General features: G+C 45.2%; 1 protein-coding gene across 2 annotated transcripts in view; it reads right to left on the bottom strand.

Annotated features, from left to right (window-relative positions):
• tenm4 (teneurin transmembrane protein 4) overlaps nucleotides 1-21459 on the bottom strand; it is a gene marked incomplete at both ends in the record, with an annotated part of 136886 nt that overhangs the window by 107262 nt on the left and 8165 nt on the right. Inside the window, one exon of one of the 2 annotated variants that reach the window (XM_080845310.1) lies at nucleotides 7014-7226. The exons of the other annotated variant lie outside the window; for it this stretch is intronic. Coding sequence (XP_080701436.1) covers nucleotides 7014-7226 — 213 coding nt within the window. The remainder of the gene's footprint in view (nucleotides 1-7013; nucleotides 7227-21459) is intronic. 2 annotated transcript variants of the gene reach the window in all.

Below are 21459 nucleotides of genomic sequence, written 5' to 3' on the forward strand. Positions count from 1 at the left end.
AGGCGTCAATCGCCCATTAAGGTTGTCTGAAGGCAATCTCCAAGGAAAATCAGGTTCCCTTGGCCGTCTTAGTTAACCAATGGGAGATACCGATCCATCAAACTCTAACACAAAATTGATTCATATCCATGAATAATTGAACAGTAAGAACATGGATCAGTAAAGAAGCTACTGTCATGTAACGTTTTTGCAGATTTTCAACGAGACAGAAGGGTATGCACAATAACGTATGCAAAAGAGTGTGTATGTGTCGTAGTGTGTGTTTTGATGCAATCCACTACTGAAGATGTATGTGTTCGCACTATGATGCCAAACGTGGCTGCAGTTTGCGGGTGCAGAGAAAAAGCCTTGTGCACTCTCACACCTGATGTGGTGGAGAGCTACAGCATACCCTGGACAGCACATCAAAGCACCCAGGGGTGAGTGGCTCGATATGGAATTAATCAAAAGCCATCCACCAGCTAGACAGATCATTAAAAAATGTTGCCTAGCGCCACCAGTTCCCCCCTTCTTTCTGGGGTGCTAAAAATAGGCCTAGCTACACAAACCTAGCCTCTGAGTGGCATTTGTCTATATGAACACCAAGACACATGGGGCTCTGGGGTTCTCACTTCCTCTGCTCTGTCTCCTGAACAGTCGGAGGTGTTTTTGCTATCCATTAGAAAGACCCGAGGAGGGAAAACCATGTGGGACTACCAGCTGTCTTCACAGGATTAATTTGAAAGGTAACACACAAGCAAACAAGGGCTAAAGGCTCACAGCTATGTGCTCAGCAGTGGGGATGCTACTGCTATCGTTGCAACAAGGCTGCGGCAACAAGAGCCCTGTTAGAATCAATGAGTCTTCAGTCTGTCTTATTGTGCCATGTCGGGTAAGAGCAGTCAATCAAATAAAAGCAATAGATTGGAGGCTGAACGGTGCTTTGTCGGAGATATTGTCTCTGAGGGACTTAGTAACAGAAATTAGTTGAAATGAACCAGTGGATACACTCTGCCAAGAGCTATTTCCGTTTTTTCCAGCCACACTTTCCTGCTACTAGCTTGTCAGTGAGAACACTGGGGGTGGGAATCAAGTTGTTCTCTAAAATGGCAGTTTGTTGCAATTTTTGTCTTGAAGAGGCAGAGGACAACTTTTTCCTCCAGAAGAAATGTCAATGGTAGCCTTGACAGGTACTGTCTTCGTAAAATGCTCGAGTAGGCAACATTGCATCAGTGACCATGCCCTTTATAACAGAGTAAACCCCTGATCACTGATGTCTTGCTTCGGGAGCAGAGCCAGCTAAGGGAGGCAGCTTGGACTGACGAACGCAGCACGGCAAGAGTGACTGCACACTGACACTGAGCCCCAACTCCCGAGTCTAAAGATCCGTACGCTTCCAATGTGATGAAAAATAGCACCACGTGCTGCTCATTAAGTTGCTCCGCAGGCAGGAAAACTCTCATCTCTCAGATGTCTCGAGCGTGGATCGCATTCGGGGATGACCTCCTTTCAGCCACATTTTCCTGCCTCGTTCTGACAGGGAGCGTGATTAGGCAGTTTCAGTGGAGCCTGACTTATCTGAATACAGAGGCACAGCGGAGGCAGCACAGTCCCTGAGTCGCCTGTTTTTATTTTTTCTTCTTCTTTTCTCACCAAGCCTTCTTTAACCTAAGAAGTTCCATTCTTGCTTGGTCAGCTGCGAAGGTGGGGGTGTTGTTCTTGCCCTTTCACAACAGATCCATACTACATTAGTAGCCACTGGTGGCCCAGGCCACATGCTGATGCGTATTAAAAGATGCTAACGCTAAGGAGTCTGGGGGGGGGGCAGAGTAAAGAGGGGGGGTGCAGTGTTTAAGATCTGGGGCTCAGCAGGGTGTCTCCTCTCACACTGGCATCCTCCCCGCGATGAAGGGGGGGCCCTGAGAGAAAGCTGGGGGCCACGGTGGAACACATGCTCCACAAAAGAGGCCGCAGGCTTCAGCGAGCAGACTCATCAGTCGCATGGGAACTGAGGGGAGGGAGGGGGGTAGGCCCGGGTGGTGTGGAGTAAAGGGGGGGGGGGGGGGGGGGGGGGTTCCTCTTTTGAAAGTGGAGCGGACGGGGGGTGGGGCTGAGGGAGCAAGCAAACAAACAGCATGTATGTGGCATCCCTGGAAGCGCAGATGAGTAGGAGAAAACAAAAATACAGCTGAAAGCTTTAAAGATTAAAAATAGCAATAAATACCTTTCTAGGGGCATCAGTTTCACTACTTTTTCAGGGTAGCAAATATATTGAGTGCCAATTAATTAGGAAGAGTGCAGGGCTCCCTCTGGTGAATTATGAGCCTGCGCACTCCGCCTTATTGATGCATACAGTGTACAAACAAAGCCCTCATTTACAGCTTGCAAACGTTCAAGAGGAAGCATACTGCACTTCCAGTGTACCTTTGAATTGCGCAGATTAGGTTTCAAACTTTCTGTTCAATGGAGAAACCAACCGTCATCCTGGCCATGGTCCTCAAATGTAATTTCTCAGCTGCAGTCTGAAGAGTGTGCCATGCCGTGCTGTGACAGGTTCAGTGCACAGGGATCTGTAGCCTTTTCACTCAGGTTTAAACTCCACTCAGTGCTGCACATCTACATAGCCGTGTGTAGAAGTTAATACAAAAAAAGCTGCGTGTGGAAAATCCCCATTTTTCCATACCTCGGTTAAGAAGCACTCTTCATTTTCTTTGCCCTGCCTTCTGTGCTCACTCACGCTTTCCTTCCCTCCACCTCTCTTGCTCTCCTTCAATCTTTTTTCTCTCTCTCGCTCTCCCTCTCTCTTTCTCACTCCTTCCCCCTCGCTCCATCCCTAACCCTCTTGCTGCATTTTGTCACATCAAGAATGTTCTGGCGCGGATTAAGGGAGCCGAGGAGAACCCTGTCACAACACCGTCGGAATGCCTTAATGTACTCATTTAATTTCCTGACACAGTGAGAAGGGAGGTGGGGATCCGGCCGGCGGTGGGAAACTTGACAGGTAATTGCATAAACCATAAAGTGCCTCTGGGGACTGCTAAAGTAAGAAAATGCTAGTAACATTCTACGAAGGGAATATGAAGGACCCTGTCTAGCACATATACAAATATACAAAAATGTAAGCACCGGGGAAGAAAAATTGTTTAAGTGGAGGTGAGTGTAAAGTTTGAAGAGAGGATATGGATGCGTTAATTACTCTACTTAACCACTCAGATGTGCTATTGAGCCCTGGTGACCACATAGAAGCGGTAGGGTAAATAAAAGGAGAGAAAATGTAAACTGAAAGATCAGAATATGGGAATATTTATGACTGTTTTGCACCACTCATCAGCCACAGTCTGGTACAAAGATAAAGAAACCCATTCATTAAAATCAAACACTGGCATTAAAAGCCAAATCTTGTCATTTGGAAGGCTGAATTTTGACTGGAGGAATTCAGAAAGTCTGAGAAGCATACGAGCCGCACTTAAAATCAAACACTATGGGTGGACAGTCAGCAGTCAGCCTCTGCACCTGACTAGACGGTTTAAGTGAATAAACAATAGCGTTTTAACGTATTTTCACTGTAATTGGACTCTTGTCCTGTCAAAGGTTAAAATTAGTATTTTGCCATTTCAAAAAGGAAAGGAATCTTTCAGAGAGACATGCATTTGCATAATCTCCTATCTGTTTACATAATGTTCCCAAAAATAATCAGAGGTGTTTGTTTCTGCTGTGTGAAAAGTCTGGGAGGCTGCGGTCATGGCTGGAGCGTTCACTGAGAGGAGAAGAGGGGAGAGGGAGATGGAAAGAGAGAGAGAGAGGGAGAGGGAAAGAGCGAGACAGAAGGATAGTATGAGTGAAGGGGAGAGAGGGACAGACTGAGAGAGAGACAGAGGGAAAGTGTGAGTGAGATACAGGGGGGAAGAGAGAGAGAGAACAAAAGAGAGAGAGAGAGAGGGAGAGGGAAAGAGAGAGAGAGAAGGAGAGTATGAGTGAAGGGGAGAGAGGGACAGACTGAGAGAGAGAGAGAGACGGAGGGAAAGTGTGAGTGAGATACAGGGGGGAAGAGAGAGAGAGAACAAAAGAGAGAGAGAGAGAGGGAGAGGGAAAGAGAGAGAGAGAGAAGGAGAGTATGAGTGAAGGGGAGAGAGGGACAGACTGAGAGAGAGACAGAGGGAAAGTGTGAGTGAGATACAGGGGGGACGAGAGAGAGAGAACAAAAGAGAGAGAGAGAGAGAGGAAGAGGGAAAGAGAGAAACAGAAGGAGAGTAAGAGTGAGGGGGAGAGAGGAACAGACAGAGAGAGAGAGACAGAGGGAAAGTGTGAGTGAGATGGAGGGGACAGAGAGAGAGAGAGAGACAGAGAGAGGGAGAGTTTTTCTGTCTGTGTTCAGAAGTGAGAGAGGAGGGCACAGAGGGTGTCGCTCTCAGCTTCCCTCAGAGCCGCCTGCACAGCAATATAACACAGCCGCTGGCAACATGCCCCCGTCCAATACTTTATTAATAGGACCAATCAGGCCAGACAAAATCAGCCCGCTATCTCGCTGCAGCAGCGTTACCGCAATGCCCCATCCTACGCCAGCCTGGTGAGGCCTCATGTCGTCTCGCATGGCTGGGAGGCCCTGGATGGCTGTCCTGGCCTGACAGGATACTGCGGAGCCCTCCGGGTTTAGCCCGAGGGCCATTCCATCTACTAATGCAAATCTGGAGGCTTTTGTTTGTGTCGGTGAGGAGGCCTTAAGCCCCCCAAAACCGTCACGCTGAGGTGTCATTGCCGGGTGACCAGGTGCCTTTGCAGTGGAGGAACTGAGGGTGGGGGGGGGTTTTGGTGGGGGGTGGTAGGGTGCTGTGGGATTAGACCAGAGTTGGCTGAAATGGTTACTGCCACAGACTGCTGGAGCACTTTAGAATTTTGATGTAATTGCTGCCTAGTTAAGTTGATGTAACTCCTGCCTTTGGGTGGTTCAGTTGCAAAGCCTAATCTATTATTAAAGGCTCTTTTTTTCCACTCTCTGCGGACTCCATGCAATAGGCTGGAAGCTAGCCCTGTTTGAAAGGCTATAATGTTCAAATATCACGTTTGGAAAATCAAATCTGCATGCATATTTCACGTTCTGATTATGCATAGTGCTTGGGAGCAATAAATGGTGCGCTGTTCCTTTCCAAAAATAACACCAACAACAATATAAAAGCCAAAGGACCACATCCAATAAAAAAGGTTCTCAGGGATATACTATTTAATAATTTAAACAAGAGTGCAGCCTCCCCACTGATTCTTGTAGCAAGAAAATAACCCCAGTTTTACTGTAACTGAAAAATGAACATAAGAACCCTCCCTTATGACAATTCTCTCTTTAAGTATTTCAGCCATCAAATAAATCCCATGGAGGAAAGCAAAACACCAGTTTGTTCCTTCCTTCCTACATGAGAGAATCCTATGCAAAATTCTAAGTTGATTCCCATCATAATAGAGCCACTGCTACTATGTGAAAGAGACAAATCAGGATAAATAAGCAAACACTGCAGGTCTCTTTGCTCGGTGTAGAAAAGGTCAATACTACAATGGCACAATTAGCACCCACGTCCCTGCCAAGAATTTTGATTAAGATTAACAGTTCATTAGTGGAGCCACAGTGACAGGTGGGATTGATCCACTCTGGGCTTCCAGAACAGGACTGCATTGTCTGGGGCATCTCTGCAGGTCAGCTCATCCTGCATAACTCTACTCTGGTATAACTCTACTCTGGTATTTGTTGCAACACATTAGCCATTTTGGTGCACTGTGATGAGTTAACAAAATGAGAAATATAATTTATTAAAAAGCCAGTTTACCCCCGCAGCCAGCTAACCTTTTGGTTATAACAGTGCAAAGGCGCCAGATGACAAAAGGGATGCTTTGACCCCGTTGATAGGTTCAAGTAATGACTATTTAATGAAAGCTCCAAGAGAATATTGCCACTTAACTGTGGACTTGACAATTAGCCTCTATTAGATTATTATAAATTAAGCTCAGAGGTACGAAATGCAAAATGGTGCGCGCGCGTGTGTGTGTGTGTGTGTGTGTGTGTGTGTGTGTGTGTGTGTGTGTGTGTGTGTGTGTGTGTGTGTGTGTGTGTGTGTAGGATATAACACTGAAACAGCAGGGACAGTCTTCTTTCTAAATTCTGATGACTCAGGATAAAATTAGGCATGACAGCAGGCAGAGGGAGTGAGGAAGTAAAAGAGGGAGGGGTTGAGCAAGAGAGAAAGTAAAAGCTAAGAGAGAGAGAGAGAGAGAGCTGTGCACAACCAAAGCTGGAACATTGAGCAAACAATAGCAGAACACCACACAAGGCCAAGTCATGAACAATTAGAAGAATAAGATGATATCTGGATAAAGCTTCCACAGACATCTTGAGCTAATCTGGGCCTCCATGCCTTCCATTCACATTAAGGGTATGGTCTATCTAACATTCCTCTGTAAGCTACCACAGAAAATTGACTGTCAAGTTGTGTGTCATTTGACATGCTCCAGGGTAGCATCTTCATTTCTAGTCAAACACGTGTATTTATTCACATACTAAGGTGAAAGGTTTACTAAATGCTGACAAAGTAATTGAAAATAAAAACTGAAAATATTTCAGCAGAGAGAAATGTTTGCCTTGAGAAGTAGGTTTGTACTGCTGCAATTGTCTAATACAATACATTCAGAGTTTACCTCTGAGTCATTGTTGGAAGCGTATGAAAACCTCCAAGGACATTCAGTTTCTTACACAAAACTTCACAAATCCATCTCCTGTATCTCTTATTTTGTCAGCCCCCGCCCCCCCCCCCCCCCCCCCCCCCACACATACCCCAGCTCTGAAAGTTCATGTCTCTGGATAAGAAAAAAACCTGGGGCATTTCTAAAAGAAGTTGAAATGAAAATAAAAATATCTTAATTTTTCATCTGCTAAACACAGAGCGGCGAAGCTCAGATTAGCCCTGGGCTAACTCCTAAGCGCTACAAAGAAGTGCAACCTAGCAACAGAGGAGCCTTGTAGCCATCAGCAATAGTTTGAAGACCAAACTCACCGTCAGCGGCAGCAGGAGCATAGAGGGTCCCTGAGCCAGTTTTAACTAAGAATGAATTGGGGCCAAACTCATCTTCCGACTCAGAGTCCTGGGCTGGCTGAGCCACACTGTTACCTAGCAACCTTCCATGGCTCTCATTGGCTGCATGGGAAAGGGGAGGGAATGGGGACTCGACAGGGGAGGAGGAGGCTGAGGAGCAATGCAGAGGCGGACCTGTGGACCACAGAACAGAGCAGAACAGAACACATGGTGGGGGGGGAGACAGAGAATGCTCACACATGGCAGAAACAGAAGCAACATGGAGCCCACAATGGGGCAACTCAAAACATGCACGACTTCACTCTGATCTGAAGTTAGAAACAGAGCGATGCCAAACAACAAAGTAATCTGTCTTTCTTTGGTGATGGTAGAGGAGATTTTTTTTTATACTCCTTCATTTCTGTTTTTTTTTATTTTTTTCAAATCCCCTTTTTGCTATCTGCATTTGAAGCAGGCACGGGTGAAATTTTAATAAGGTGTGAATTTGGCCAGCCTCTCAGGGAGGAAATTGCATTTTGAATACCAGTAAATTGAAAAAGACAGAGAACTTTGTGGATAAAGCAGATTGCATAGGGAAAAAAAGCAACGTTACGAAATGAGCACAGACAAATAGCATTGAATCAACAACCTGGAGTAGGAAAAACAAAACAAATGAAAACAAGCACCTAAGAAACAAACAGCTAGAGTGGAGAGACGATGCTGTGATGAAGAGAACAATATGGAGAGAGTGGATGTTCTGAAGTCTGAATGTTCTGAAGTCTGAAGCTTTATTTTCCAAAGACAGTGACTTTAATTAAGCACCGGTGATCACATGGCATGTTCACTTCCTGGACCCACACAGATCACCTATTCCTGCTTGAGATGTTACACACTGGCACGTTTCCTAGTGTCTGTCGGAGTCAGATAAGGTAGGCAACAATACAAAAAAAAACTTCAAAATCACTGGCGCTAGACACAGAGAAACAGGCCTGCACCCTCTAAATGAAAACAACCCGGATAGACTCCCCACACAAAGCTCTGGCTTAATAAAAGTGATAATCATGAAAAATAAAACCCCAACCAGCCAAAACAGTCTGTTCTGCCAACCTCAGCCTATATTTGTCTTCCATGCCGTGGTGTAATTAATAGGGTTTGTGCAGCGACGGATGCAAACTCACTCTTTCTCTCTTTTCTGATGGTTTCCCATTCAAATTGCACATTTAAGGCTCATTGTGTCCTGTCTTCATCTTGTCATGGGGAGTTAAATCTCTGCAGTGCACCTAATAATGTGTGATTAACATTTGCTGCAGCAGGGCCCCGTCTCGCGTTCAAGATGGAGTGCTTAAGTGATACGACTGCGGAGAGAGCAACCATCAGTCTAGCCAATGAAGCCCTCTCTCTCTCACAACCACACACTGACAGGCACACATACATACAAACACACATACACACACACACACACACACACACACACACACACACACACACACACACTCACACAGAGAACCCACACCCCACACGTCTTCATGCTGGAGAAAAGCCTTTAGTCTAGCCAACAGCCACTCCCTCCCTGGCTCACTCACATTCACACACACAGGCAAGCATACAGGCACACACACACACACACACACACACAAACAAACAAGGACATACACACACAAACATGCAAGGACACACACACCTTTTCAAAGATTATGAAGACCCATTATTCTAACCAGTTTTACCATCCCCCCCCCCCCCCCCCAAAAAAAAAAACTGCCAGCACCTCAGGCTCTCAAGCAGGAAGAAAAAAGAAAACAAAGTCATCAACTAAGACAGGAACGTTTTTTTTTATTTTTCATCCTAATGCTTTTAAATAAAATGGATGCCATTATCCCAGCGGTGTGCCTATACACAGCCTGCTGATTCGGTGACAATTAAGAAACAATTAGCGTAATTAACATTAGCACACAGCAAAACACGGCTAGCTCATTCCACCCCATATCTGGCTCGGTGATGTAGTTCGTGTCTTACACACCACTTCTTACTGCCCACCATTAATCATGATGAGTGGAGCATGGCAGAGTAGCCTAGCCACAGAGAGGCTAGACACGTTTTAAAATGCCGCCGGCTCGGCTGTCTGTGTTTATGTGGATGAGAGCCTGTGCCAGCGTGGGTGCTTTCATGACAACCTCTGGGAAGAAATGCCAGACCAGAGAGAAAGTGCAAGCAGAAGCTCTCATAGGTGTCAAGTCAGTAATTAGGATATGCAAGATAACAACAGCGAAATTGTGTTTCCCAAATAAACGAAATATCCCTATTCCTTTGATAGCGTCGGATAAGTTGGCCTAGTAAGACCGGCCTAGTTGTGCGTATCTGTGAAAATACACACAATAAACACAGTAATGTGTGTGCACTGCAGGGCCAACCATTGCTAGGATTTAGCTTCATCAAGCAGGCTTTTCGTCTGTGTAGAAATGTGTTTATATCAAGTCAGCATGTGAAAGTAGATTGAGGGTAAGCCCTGAGAGTGGCAAGGGAGAGAGAGGCTATGGACTGTAAAACCCACTAAAGGGAATGAGGCCTTTTGGCCACCAGGGGCCACAGAAAGCCTAATGCTAATACTGTTGCCTCCGTTTTAATGAGGAGCCGCGGAGATGCACACTGTGGTTAATACAAGCTGAAGGGCATCGAGCTCCTCAACAACCGGAAGGTGAATTAGATCGAAAAAAATGAAATTAAAGTACACCACCTTCAAATTTGCCTTGCAATTTTTTTCCACAATTGCTTTCAGTGGTTTTGCACTCACAAATAAAATGTTTCTCTCTCTCAGCATTGCAGAGAGCTGAGAGAAGGAGGAAGTCCTCTAAAAGTAATCAAAGTCAGAGTCGGGGGGGTTAAAATGTGTTGCACTGTCATCCGGCCAATGTAATTTGTCTTGCAGACAAAGTTTTTACCGGGCTGTGTGTTCGTCCGCGATTAATTAATGCCGGCTTACACAATTTGTTTTCAGTCCCGTCCCACCGTCCCTGCCCCTCTCGGAGCATTTAAAAAAGGCACGCCAGGAGGTCTGCCCACCCTGTGGTCAGCCCCGGGTGCATAGCATGGGCTTCCCAGGGCCCGCCAAGGTTGACTGCCCTTCTCTTTTTCTGCAGTGTGTAACCCGGGAGCTTTAGTTAGGAGTCCTCGGACCATGCGCTCCTCTTTCAGCGTCTGACAGGGTCTCTCCCGAGACATGATCTTTCAGCCTTGCTGATGATTCCCCCCAACAACCAGACACACACACCCACACACACCCACAGCACCCCCACCTCCACCCAAATAGCAGCCAACCGACCAACACCCACCAGAGTCCTTTATGTACTCACGAGCAGACTAATGACATGATCCCAGCAAACACATGGGTGCCTGTGGGTTGCAGGAGCAGGTAGTTGTGTTCAAAAAAATGACTTCTGTTGCTATGGTTATTCACTGTGTCAAACCAACCCCCCACCACCACCACCATCTTCCTTTCCCCACCTCCCGAGAGACCCGGCCCAAACACGGTGAGCTGTTTGCGAGGGCAATTGGTACAAACGGCTACGGGGGGGCCAGCTGCCATCCCAGACGAAGGCACCTCTCCTATTACACGGGTTTGGCCTCCTAGCTGGAGGCCCTGTTAGTGCAGACGGCCTCGCCGCATTCCCTGAAACAACCTTAATGATGGAGAGTGCCATTTGAAGACAACGTGCATGTGCCACACAGCGTGAGGCCTCCCCTCCTCCTCCAAGATCCCTCTGACGGAAGGATAATGCAATAAGCTGTGGCTCATGACGTGATGAATAACGCCTCGATCAATGGCGCTTTCAACTAGTAATGCCCGCCCTCATGGAAGACTCTGGAAGGACTCAATAAATTATGTCACTCCAATCAATTTGCCTGCTCTGTGTTCGTGTGAGAGAGAGAAAGAGCGTGTGTGTGTGTGTGTGTGTGAGATGACTCATGTGTGTTGATTGCTCTCTCTCCCCTCCTACACTTGAGCATTACAGCAGGATATGGGGGGAGGGGGGGTGGGACTTACAAACTCAGAAAATATATCTTGGACTGGGGCAATAGTCTTAATGAGGCCGGGTCAAAGGAAGTGTGTGGAAGACTAAATGGTTTTCACAACACGCCCTACAAGCAACCATTAGTCAGACTGAAAGCAGTCATCTGCACGGCACAACATTAACCTGACCCGGGTTAAGCTGAACGGGCCCCTGAGCATGGTGTCTGATCCAATCTTACCTGCGGTGGAACATCTGCTCTCCATCTTCATCAGACATAGCGGCTGAACAGCTCTAGGAACTGAATCCGCAATCTCAGTGTTGGGAGTATGCTCTCATTTGTCCGGTGACAGAGTATGACACAAGCCATGTTAAGGTCAAGGGTTCAAGTTCTGGGTTTTTCAAGCACTGCCTCGGTAGTTGAACATGGCTGAGAGCATAGTTTGAACCATTTTAAACAGTTCATAGCCATTCAGATTTAAACAGTTTAACAGCTCAGATTTTTTAAAGCATGTATACATATTTTTATTTGTATCTATAAAGAAGGGTAAGAAAGAAAAAAGGTGGGCTAGAAATTAAATATTGGTGGTAAAAAGTCAATGTATCAATTAAAGACTGAAAGTTTCAACTACCTTGTGGCAAGTCAGTTGAAGAGGCCCTTCCGAACCCATTACCCAGATGTCAGTAAATGAACAGGGGTAAGGACAGTGTAGGAGGAAGCTCCCCTAAGCGCAGAAGCAGATAAGCCCTCACAGTGTGTCAGAATACACAAAACCCCCCAGGGTGTGTGTGGGGGGGGGCTGTCCCTTACGCACTCAACCATTTCAAGACGGCTTCTGACAGTTCAACAGAAATTGGTTTCTGAGCCCTGTGCACATATGTAGGGAAAGAGTCAGGGAAATAACCAGATAAGTGAAGACTCAAACATTTCACTATAAATGGATCCATCATAGAAACACTAAAAGACAGTGGTTGGGGAAAGCCTATTGAGGAATCATTTCGATTCAGCCAGCACTCAGCAAAAAAAGAATGGCGAGATAAGCTTAAACTATTCCCATCTCCAATGTAATCAAGTTACGCATGCAAAACGGTGCCGATAAGAAAAAAGGCTATCTGTTCTACCTCTTTCCCGGCCCAACAAATGAAACAACAGCCAAATATTTTCTTAAGCCTGGGTAAATAGGCCCACATTCCCTCTTTCTCACTCTCCTTCTTCGCACCAGCGCCAGTCAGAGGTGAGAGGAAAGCGTGATTTCACGTTGACGACAAGCACTATCTATTTGTTCAAGGATGCTGCCCGAGGCAGCATCTAAAAAAAGGTGGTTTTAAAGGAAGGGAAGATAAAAATTCAGTCAATGAGTAAATGTCTTTGTGGCAAACCTCTAAAGGTAGTAGGGCATTTATGGCTTAAGATGGGGATAGAAGTGAAACAACTGCTGATGCTGCATAATGGGACGAGACTGTCTGGCTTCGGAATTGAACAGACTTCAATTTAACAACATGAACAGAAAAGATAGTGAAATTAAAACTAGTTTAGAAGCCTTTAGAGTTTTAGGATTCACATTACATAATTCTGAAAAAATATATGCTGGTGACTTCCTTAGAATGGTGGGTGGAATATTAGCATGGTGATACAGGCCATCTTCATCAAATGCAGTCTCTGTATTCACTTACATGGTCAGGCATAGGGATGCAGTGCCACTCCCAGATTTCAGTATGGTGTTCACAGCTAAAAATCAGTGGTCAAACAGAGTGGAGACAGGGTCATGCAAGCGAGGAGTTTCAAAGACCTACGACTTTAAACAGACTGTTTTCAGAAAGTTGCTTCAGTCTTACATGTCGTGATCCCAGACTGAACCATTCGACTGCTCCTTCCGCTATCTATTGTTGCCCTTGGCCCGGATTTGCCATCAAAGGCCACAGTTCGGCAAAGCAAAAGCTAACTGTCCCTGTGTGTGACAGACATCTGTCTCCCATGCAAAATGCTGGCGTCTAAGACTGGCCACAGGCTGCAGCGTCGAGAGACTCTGTGTGAGTTTCAAAATAATCTCTTTAAGTGCAGGTTCAGCATGATTTTATTCATACCCCTTTCATCTCAACCTGCTTTGCAAGATCACGATTTGGGCCGGATCTAAATTTACTAAACACTCAAACATTCAAAGTCACAACCTTTCTTCATCTATTGACACTTTATGACAATGCTAATCTGTGTATTTCTTTCTGGTAGGCTCTAAGAGTGAAGAATGATGCATACTATGACAGTGAAGTGAAGAACGATGCATACTATGACATCAAAACTGGCATTTCTGGTGGTAAGAAAAGTACTCTGCAGAGGGTGCCCTCATCATCTTTCCTAGATAGAGAAAACCTTGTGGAATCCATACAAGCCTAAAAGATGCAAAGCATGCAACCGCACACCTAGGGAGGAAGTCTGAAAATGGCCTCACAAATGGACGCTCATTGGAAAACTCGTAAATTTTCCCTGACAAAGCCATATTGCTGGATGGAATCAATATCATCATTTTTGAGTGGGCCGAGTAATGTATGAGAAAGTAGAAAAAACAAACAGTAAATGGCCATAAATGTTGTGTTTTATAGACAGGACTCCCCATTATGGAGAAAATGGGAAATGAAAGCTGTGTATAATAAAATAACATTTAACAACCACAGGAGTCCCATTTAAGAGTGACCCCTGACTTTTCAGCCATCACTTTGCGTCAGCAAACCCATTAGTTACCAACTTGCCTCTCTCCAGACACAACATAACAATTAGTGATGCCCCCGTAATTGCCATTTTCAAATCTGAAGTAGGAATGAAGGAAGGGCTAACAAGACTGGGTTTACATTTTCTTTCTCTTCTATCCTGCCTTTTTTCCCTTTCTCTCATGTCCTCCCCCCACTATGTACCTCCACATCCCTCACCTGCCCTCCTCCTTCTCTCCCTCCCTCCCTCCCTCAGTCTAATGCTCTCTCTTTTCATCCCCGACTGCCATCAGTGGCTGTCTTTCCCTCCCTTATCCTCAGAGTGTTCGTTTTTCTCCCCCAAGAAGAAGGACCAGGCTCGGCAATCCTTTGCTTGGCTGAAAGATGCCATCTGTTCCAGCACTCGTGGCAGTGAACGGCAAGAGGCGCCAGATTGAGGCCTGGAGATTGGAATCCGAGGAGCACTGAATAGGGATTTTCACCGTGCAGGGTGGTAAATCTGACAACTGTTGTATAGGTTTACACACAGCTGCCTTCTGTAAAGGATGTCGACAGGAGTGATCCAGCAATGAGGGGAGAGCCGGTGTGGCAGGGTTTCAGGATTACCATTTCAGGGGGAAACCATAATGTGACCAGCTAACGCAGGCCTGCCTGTCACAAGAATAAACCAATCACACACTGGCTGGGCTGAGACCAAAGCCAGCCAGAAAACAGGCTATTTTAAAAATCCTGTCACTAACACTTCGACAAACATGTCTGATTTAACACAGCAACTGCACCCACACACGAGTAGATGTGTCTGATGAGAGAAGGAAAAAGAGAAAGCGAAAGAGAAAGGAGCGAAATCTTGGCTGATAAAGCCTTCAGAATCTTCACACTTACTCTACATTTCTAGGGGTCGTGCACGAAAGGGAGGAGAAGAAGGAAAAAAAGGCTGACTGGAGTCTGATCTTGACTGTCTTGTATCGATGTTTGCACAGAGCCTCCATGACAAGACGAGGGGCTGACATAACCAAATCCCCTTCAAGAAACCTTGTTCAGATATCCCCCAGGGCTCGCTTTGTTCTGGAGCCTGAGAGGGAGGCTGGTTTAGATGTCTCCCCCCTTCACCTGTGTTAACACAACCCTCCCAGAGTGGTGATGGGAACGTCCTTTTTTTTCCCTCCCTCTGTTGTCTCTTTCCACCTTTAGGCAAAACCTCCCAAACAAGTGTGCATCTACTCTCGGTAGACCATTGCTAGCAGAGCGGCCTTTAAAAAAAAAAATGAAATAAAAAAGAAAGCGAGAGATTAAAAACAGAGAAAAGAAGCTACTAATCGCATCCACGCCTACTCGACCAGTATTCTCAAGACGCAGCCAGACTTCAAAGAATAGCACATGTTAATCAGTTTTTAAAACGCGCGTTGCCTTCGCGCAGAAACTCCGACAGATGCTGTAATGGAGTGCCGAGCCCCACGCAAAAAAAACACCAGCTCCAACGGCAGCTCAAAACAATGCTAATGGCTGATAATTGCTGGGTTTTGGTTTCTCCTCGGTTCCGGACCCACTGCTGCTTTAGCAGACCAGCACATTGGAATTCAGCGAATAAACACAATGGCATGAATAAATAACGACCTCACAATCCTCTTAGGGCCTTTGAATTCAGGGGAATGAGTGAGCGACCGAGGGAGAAAAGGAGAGAGGCAGAGAGAGAAAGAAAGGAGATAGATGGAGAAAGACAAAAAGGGCCTAAAGTTTACTTTTGGTGTTTGAGTGCAAGTGGAGCCTGAAATTGTATGCGGCTCATTAGGGGGCTACATGTGGCTAGCCCGAGGCTTTGCTCAACAAAAATGGCACCACACACATAGCCAGGCTTTCCCTGTGCATTGCGGCAGGCTTGGCCTAGTAAAATGCTAAACTATACCCTACAGATACATGTACACACCCTGATCAAAGACTCAGTAGAATCTTTAATTTGCCTCTAACCTTCCAAACTAAAGTTTTAAAACTTGCCTTTCCTGGGAAAAAAAAGTTAAAAATACATAATGTATACACAGCTGAAGACCGAGTGGAGTGTGACCCCTCACCATTCCACTTAATGGCTACTAACCGGCGTTCAGACCAAAATGGGATGTGTAATAGCTTCTCCTTAAGGCTAAAATCTCATGAAAGACAGCCTGTGAGCGTACCGTTCTCTAAAAACGAAATCCCACAGAGGCACAATAAACAGCGCACAAGTACCGTGGAATGAACAGCACAGTGCGGTTGCAGGTCATCTCCCTTGCTCGGTCAGTCCAGGTCCACTTGACATCCCTCAGTTCCGCCAGTGGCAGTTGTTTCCTCATTGTGTGATAACAAGACTGATCAAATCCCCGAGCATTCTCTCTGTTAGAGCGGGGAGTGAACTTATTGATCCGCGTTCAACAGGCAACCGAGAGAAAGGGGAAAGCAGTGGTGAAATGCCACACAATTCACCTTTGTGCAGCCAGGAAAGGCTTTCTCACCCAACAGAAACAACAGCAGAACATACATAACTAAACAACAAAAGACGAAGAGTTTCAAAAGAGAATGCTGCTTGGTTTTTTTGTTAACGATGGAGGAATTTCTGCAGCTTCTCATCCATCTTCATTGTATTAAATGCAGACAGCATTATCGTATATGTACAAAGCTATTTAGGAAAGTCGTTGGACAAAGAGGTATGCAAGGACAAAGAGGACCCACCACTTAGTGATTACATCTTGTGCATCTTGTGCACTAAGCCAGAGTTTAACTGAAAAGCTTCAACCCAGTCTTGCTCAGATTGAACTACACCGGAGTTAGTCCACTGCAAATGCAATAAAGAACACTTCTCAACCAAAATACTCCCTTGCCTTCACACAGTAGAGGCTGAGAGCTGGTTTGTGGCGTAGTGGTGCTCCCATCTCATTTGTTCATCATCTCCAAGAAAAAAAAATAAAAAATGCCTCCTCCCTTCTAACTTCAGCCTGTTTGATTAATGGGCATTCCGGCCTCCATTCCTCTCTGTGGGTTTATAATGAGAATCTCGGTGCCACCTCATTAACGGACGCTTTGTGGGCATCGCTCTTTCTTAGCCAGGCAAATCTGCTGAGGCGCAGGGGCCATCTTTATTTTATTCACATACTTTCTAAATGTATTTATTTACTTACTTATTTATTTATATCAGACAAAAAAATATCTGCAAAAACAAACTCGCGGTCGCCTTTTTAGGCTTCCAGACAGTGTCTCAAAAAAAAAAACTCCCTAGCTTGAAATGCATAATATATCGAGGCGTTGAGGTGCTTTCTTTGTTCGTAGGCTCTGTTCCTTCAAATACTCTGAAGTGACTAGAACAGCAATCATCCCTGCCTATGGCTAAGAGAAGAGCAGCCTGTCATTCCCTGCTAGGAGATCTCCGAGGAGGGTGCCCTCTAGTTCACTGGTGCAGTGGGGCCCTGGCTCCTGCACGACCTGCAAGAAGCCAGCCAGCCATCTGCAAGAGGTGAGGGCTCAGAGGAGGAGATGTGACAGTGAAACTTCTGGAGATGGAGAGAGGGAAAACGAGAGCGAGAGAGAGAGAGAGAGATGGAGAGAGGTCGAGAGTGAGAGAGAGAGAACGAGAGTGAGCGTGAGAGAGAGAGAGAGAGAGAACGAGAGTGAGAGAGAGAGAGAGAGAAATGACAGACAAAAAGAAACGTACACAGTGTGATTTCACCTTACTCAGCTCCTTTCCACAGAAAAAAAGGAGCATCTGTAAACTAGACCTATTTTTAATGCTCTGGTTTTGCACAGCACACTGGCAGTCAGGGACAAGGTCAGGAAGAAAAATGTGGCGCGCTTAAGACAACAATTACCACCAGGTGAAAAATGCCCTTTCATTTGCAGACAGTGATACCTCATGATGCACCTACAGCATACCCCTCTGTGACATTCAACATGCACCCCACACACTCCAGCCCTCCACACACTCCTCTGTAGTCACCAGCAAGCATGAAGCTCTGGAACATGGGTGTCTATTCCTTTCGAGTGTGCTGTGCATTAGAGGACAATGTGTGAGGTGTCACAGACTTTAGCCCTGGTAACAAAAGATTTGCCAATGTGGGTGTGCGTGTTTGTGTGTTTGTGTGTTTGTGTGTGCGTGTGTGTGTGTGTGTGTGTGTGTGTGTGTAGCTGTGTGTGTGTGTGTGTGTGTGTGTGTGTGTGCCACTGGTTTTATTCTTAAGACCGCAGAATGCAACATGATCAGCATTCTGCTCGCACTTGCAAAAAAATATTACAGATGATCTCGTAGCTAATGTCTCCGACAGAGTGCAAGAAGACCAGCATGCAAAAGGAAAGCCGTAATGATAATGTTTCTGTTCATAACCATTACTCACAAATTGCTATTGTCTGGGCAAGACAACGGAGAGAGACAGCTAGAGAGAGGGAGAGAGGTAAAAAAAACTCATCTCCATATTTTCATTATTGCTCAAAGGCAGGAAACAGTGATAATTCACCAAGTAGCAAATTCACTTTTAAGAGACGGAAGCCAATAAGGCTAATGGCCGCGTCTTTTTTATCACCTCCCGTATTGTTCCATGGGAATAGTTAATAGGTGAAGCCTGGGCCATTGCATCCCTGGTTCTCAGGTCTCCTTCACTTGACTCGTGAACTCTCGAGGAATGCGAAATCAGAATGCATTGACATTTGGATAGTTGTCTTTACGACTCCTTTAAAATTACTGGCTTGTTATAAAACCACAATGTTCCACGGCTCAAATTATGACACTTAAAAGACGCAACAAGCAGAGGTCACAGTCTTCATAAAACTGAAGTAATGGATGGAAAGACAGTGACAAGACCATGACATGACTTTTGAGGTTTTGAAGCGTAAAAATATTGAACCTGGTATTATGGTCACAACTCAGTTAATATGGCAACATTTTTTCGCTCATTCCAACTGACTGCTCTCTATAGCAGCGGAGGGACTGCCAATACACAGAAAATCCACAGCATCCATTTCAGCGTGGTCTATATTCATTTATTAAATTCGCCTACTTCTATCCGGTAATGAAAGCGTGACCATCTCCTTGGTGCGACGCAACACTAGCATTCATGTCAAAGGCAATTAAATAACACCGAAAATGCAGAGGCCAGCGAAATGTGATGGAAAAAAGAAAGAAGAAAAAACAGGCCACTTTGCTATATTTAATTCGTCACGGGTCTCACATGCAGGACCGTTTCTGATATTTCACCGTGCTGCTCCAATAGCTTCATTTCTCATTACAGAACCGAAAGAAGGGAAATATATTTATAACGCAATGTGCCAAGCGCAATGCCAAAGAATGTTGCTCTGTTTTACACAGATTCCGATGTCTGACACATTTGTGTTCCTGCAATTCTTTGTTTGTCCCCCTTTTCTGTTCTCTTAAAGGACTGTGAGAATGAATAGCTACCATTCATTTTGAAACCTCCTACCTTGCACAACTATATGTAAAAGAAAAGGTTCTTAACATAAAACCAGATGTTTTCATTACATCTAACTACCAATTTTTCGGTGCTAGAATGGCACCCAGATAACAAAGAATGCATGTCCTTGTGATGCTGCCCTTGGAAGCAAATAAAGGTTTAACATTTTGCAAATTGGTCCCAACCTCAACCTGACACGAGTCTCGCATCATTCTATATCTGTCACTCTCTCTGCCTCTCTTGTTTTTCCGCTCACCATGTCTTCTCTTCACCCAGTATAGGCAAGCTGATCTAATCCATTGGAAAGCAAGATAACACTACCGTGTAAACCCATCATCAGAGCTAATTTAACTGGGATTAGACAATATGACATTTCAAAGAGAGAGAGAGAGAGAGAGAGAGAAATGGAGAGAAAATGAAAGAAAGAGAAAAGGAGTGGGAGGTAAACTGAGAGAAGAGAGAATGCAACAGCTAGAGAAAGAGGAAAAAGAAAACGAGCGAACCAGCCCTGTGTGTCTGTTTAGCGACTGACTCGGCGCCTGTGATGCACCAGGGGAGTGATCAGCTGTCGGTGCAGTCCAGCTGTACAAGTGAGGTGGGGAGGGGGGACAGGAGAGGGGGATTGTGGGAAGGCTATGGAACATGGCAGATAACCACTCGGCAAAGCCCACTAGGGCATCTAAGAGGCCCTAAATTAGCCTGCGAATGAGCCAGTTTGGAAGTGTGCTAATCCCTGATCTGAGGAAGGGACAGGGCTGCCAAAACAGTAAACAAACGAAGAACTTCGTTCCCATTCTCTTTCTTGGTGAAGGAGGCATGGGCGTGAGGATTCAGAATTCAAGTTCCAAGTCTGCAAACGTCTGGTGAATGTCATATCCAAATCCCAAAGCTAACAAAGACTTATGCAAGTCTTTCAAACAGATATTTTGGACTTCACTTTCCAGTTGGAAACTAGTGGGAAGACGTCTGTGGGATGACTGCAGTCGATGGGAGGGTCGGCCTCAGCCAAAAATGATGCCCAAAAGTCTGGGTTCAGCTTGGAGATGTTTCCTGGTAAAAAAAAGTCTGTGAAAGAGACTTTTTAATTCTGGTCCTGAAACACTGACAGAGAAGGACAGGGGGTCAGTTGAGAGTAAGCTGCTGCCTCTGATACACTTTGGCAGGAGCTCCGAAATGGACAGCACGTCACATTAATGCGAGACTATTTACATTTAAAATGCCTCGATGGGAAAAAAAATTACTACAAAGTGGCACTGGTGATGCCGGCGGGCGCTGTGATGTGACGGTTGGAATTTGTTTGTGTTTTTTTCCCCTTTTACTTATCACTTCATAACAGAAATTATGCACCAGTCCACATGAGGAATTAGTTCTGATAAGGCTGTCAGCCACCTTACTGCTACAGTAAACACAATCACTGGACAAGGTTTCATAAATATATATATGTATGGATGTGTGTATGTATGTATGTATTTATATGTGCGTGTGCTTGTGTGTACGTTTATGTGTACATATATATATATACACACGTATGTGTGTGTGTTTGTGTGTGTATATATACATTTTCAAAAAAAATGCTATTTGATTAAATTCGTTATCGAGAATTCTTAAACTCTTTAAACACAGCTTCATTCAAATACTTACACACAGTGTGAGGCAATTAAGATCTCTCTTAGGCACCAAAACAGCATCTGATTGCTGAAATACAACAGTAATCAGCTCGCAGACAGGAAAACGAATACCCGATAACAGGCTTTATATGATTACAACTATAACGGCTGGCTGTCCAAAGAAATAGAAATACCAAGAATGAGTTATAGACTTTCAACGTCACAAGGAAACAATGCTGCATGCTCTGTCTAGAAAACTAATTTTTGTCCGACTGTTTCCCTCTGTGTTCAGTCACAGCCTTCACCCAGGCCAGGGCATATCCTCTAGCCCAGTGGTTCTCAAACGTCTCACCGTGAGTACCACATCAGAAAATATTTGGCTTTCCAAGTACCACCACAATATGAGCTAAAAGTGTTATTACTTCACTGTAATGCCTCATCAGAAACATGAGCATGTTGTTTTAATGATTTTTTTATATATATATATAGTTAATGATTAATATCCAAGTCATAAAAAATGGGAAAACTGCCTGAATACCACCAAGAGGGAGCCGTGTACCACTACCACAGTTTGAGAACCCATGCTCGGCCCAATCAGAAGCTGATTTATTGATCAAGCCCTCCTGAGCACACTCCTCAAGATCAAGGAGTATGTTTCAGTCACGTCTAGTCTATAACCAGATGTTGCCCC

The sequence above is a fragment of the Sprattus sprattus genome (genome assembly GCF_963457725.1).
Source record: "Sprattus sprattus genome assembly, chromosome: 9".
In the NCBI taxonomy this organism is placed as follows: domain Eukaryota; kingdom Metazoa; phylum Chordata; class Actinopteri; order Clupeiformes; family Clupeidae; genus Sprattus; species Sprattus sprattus.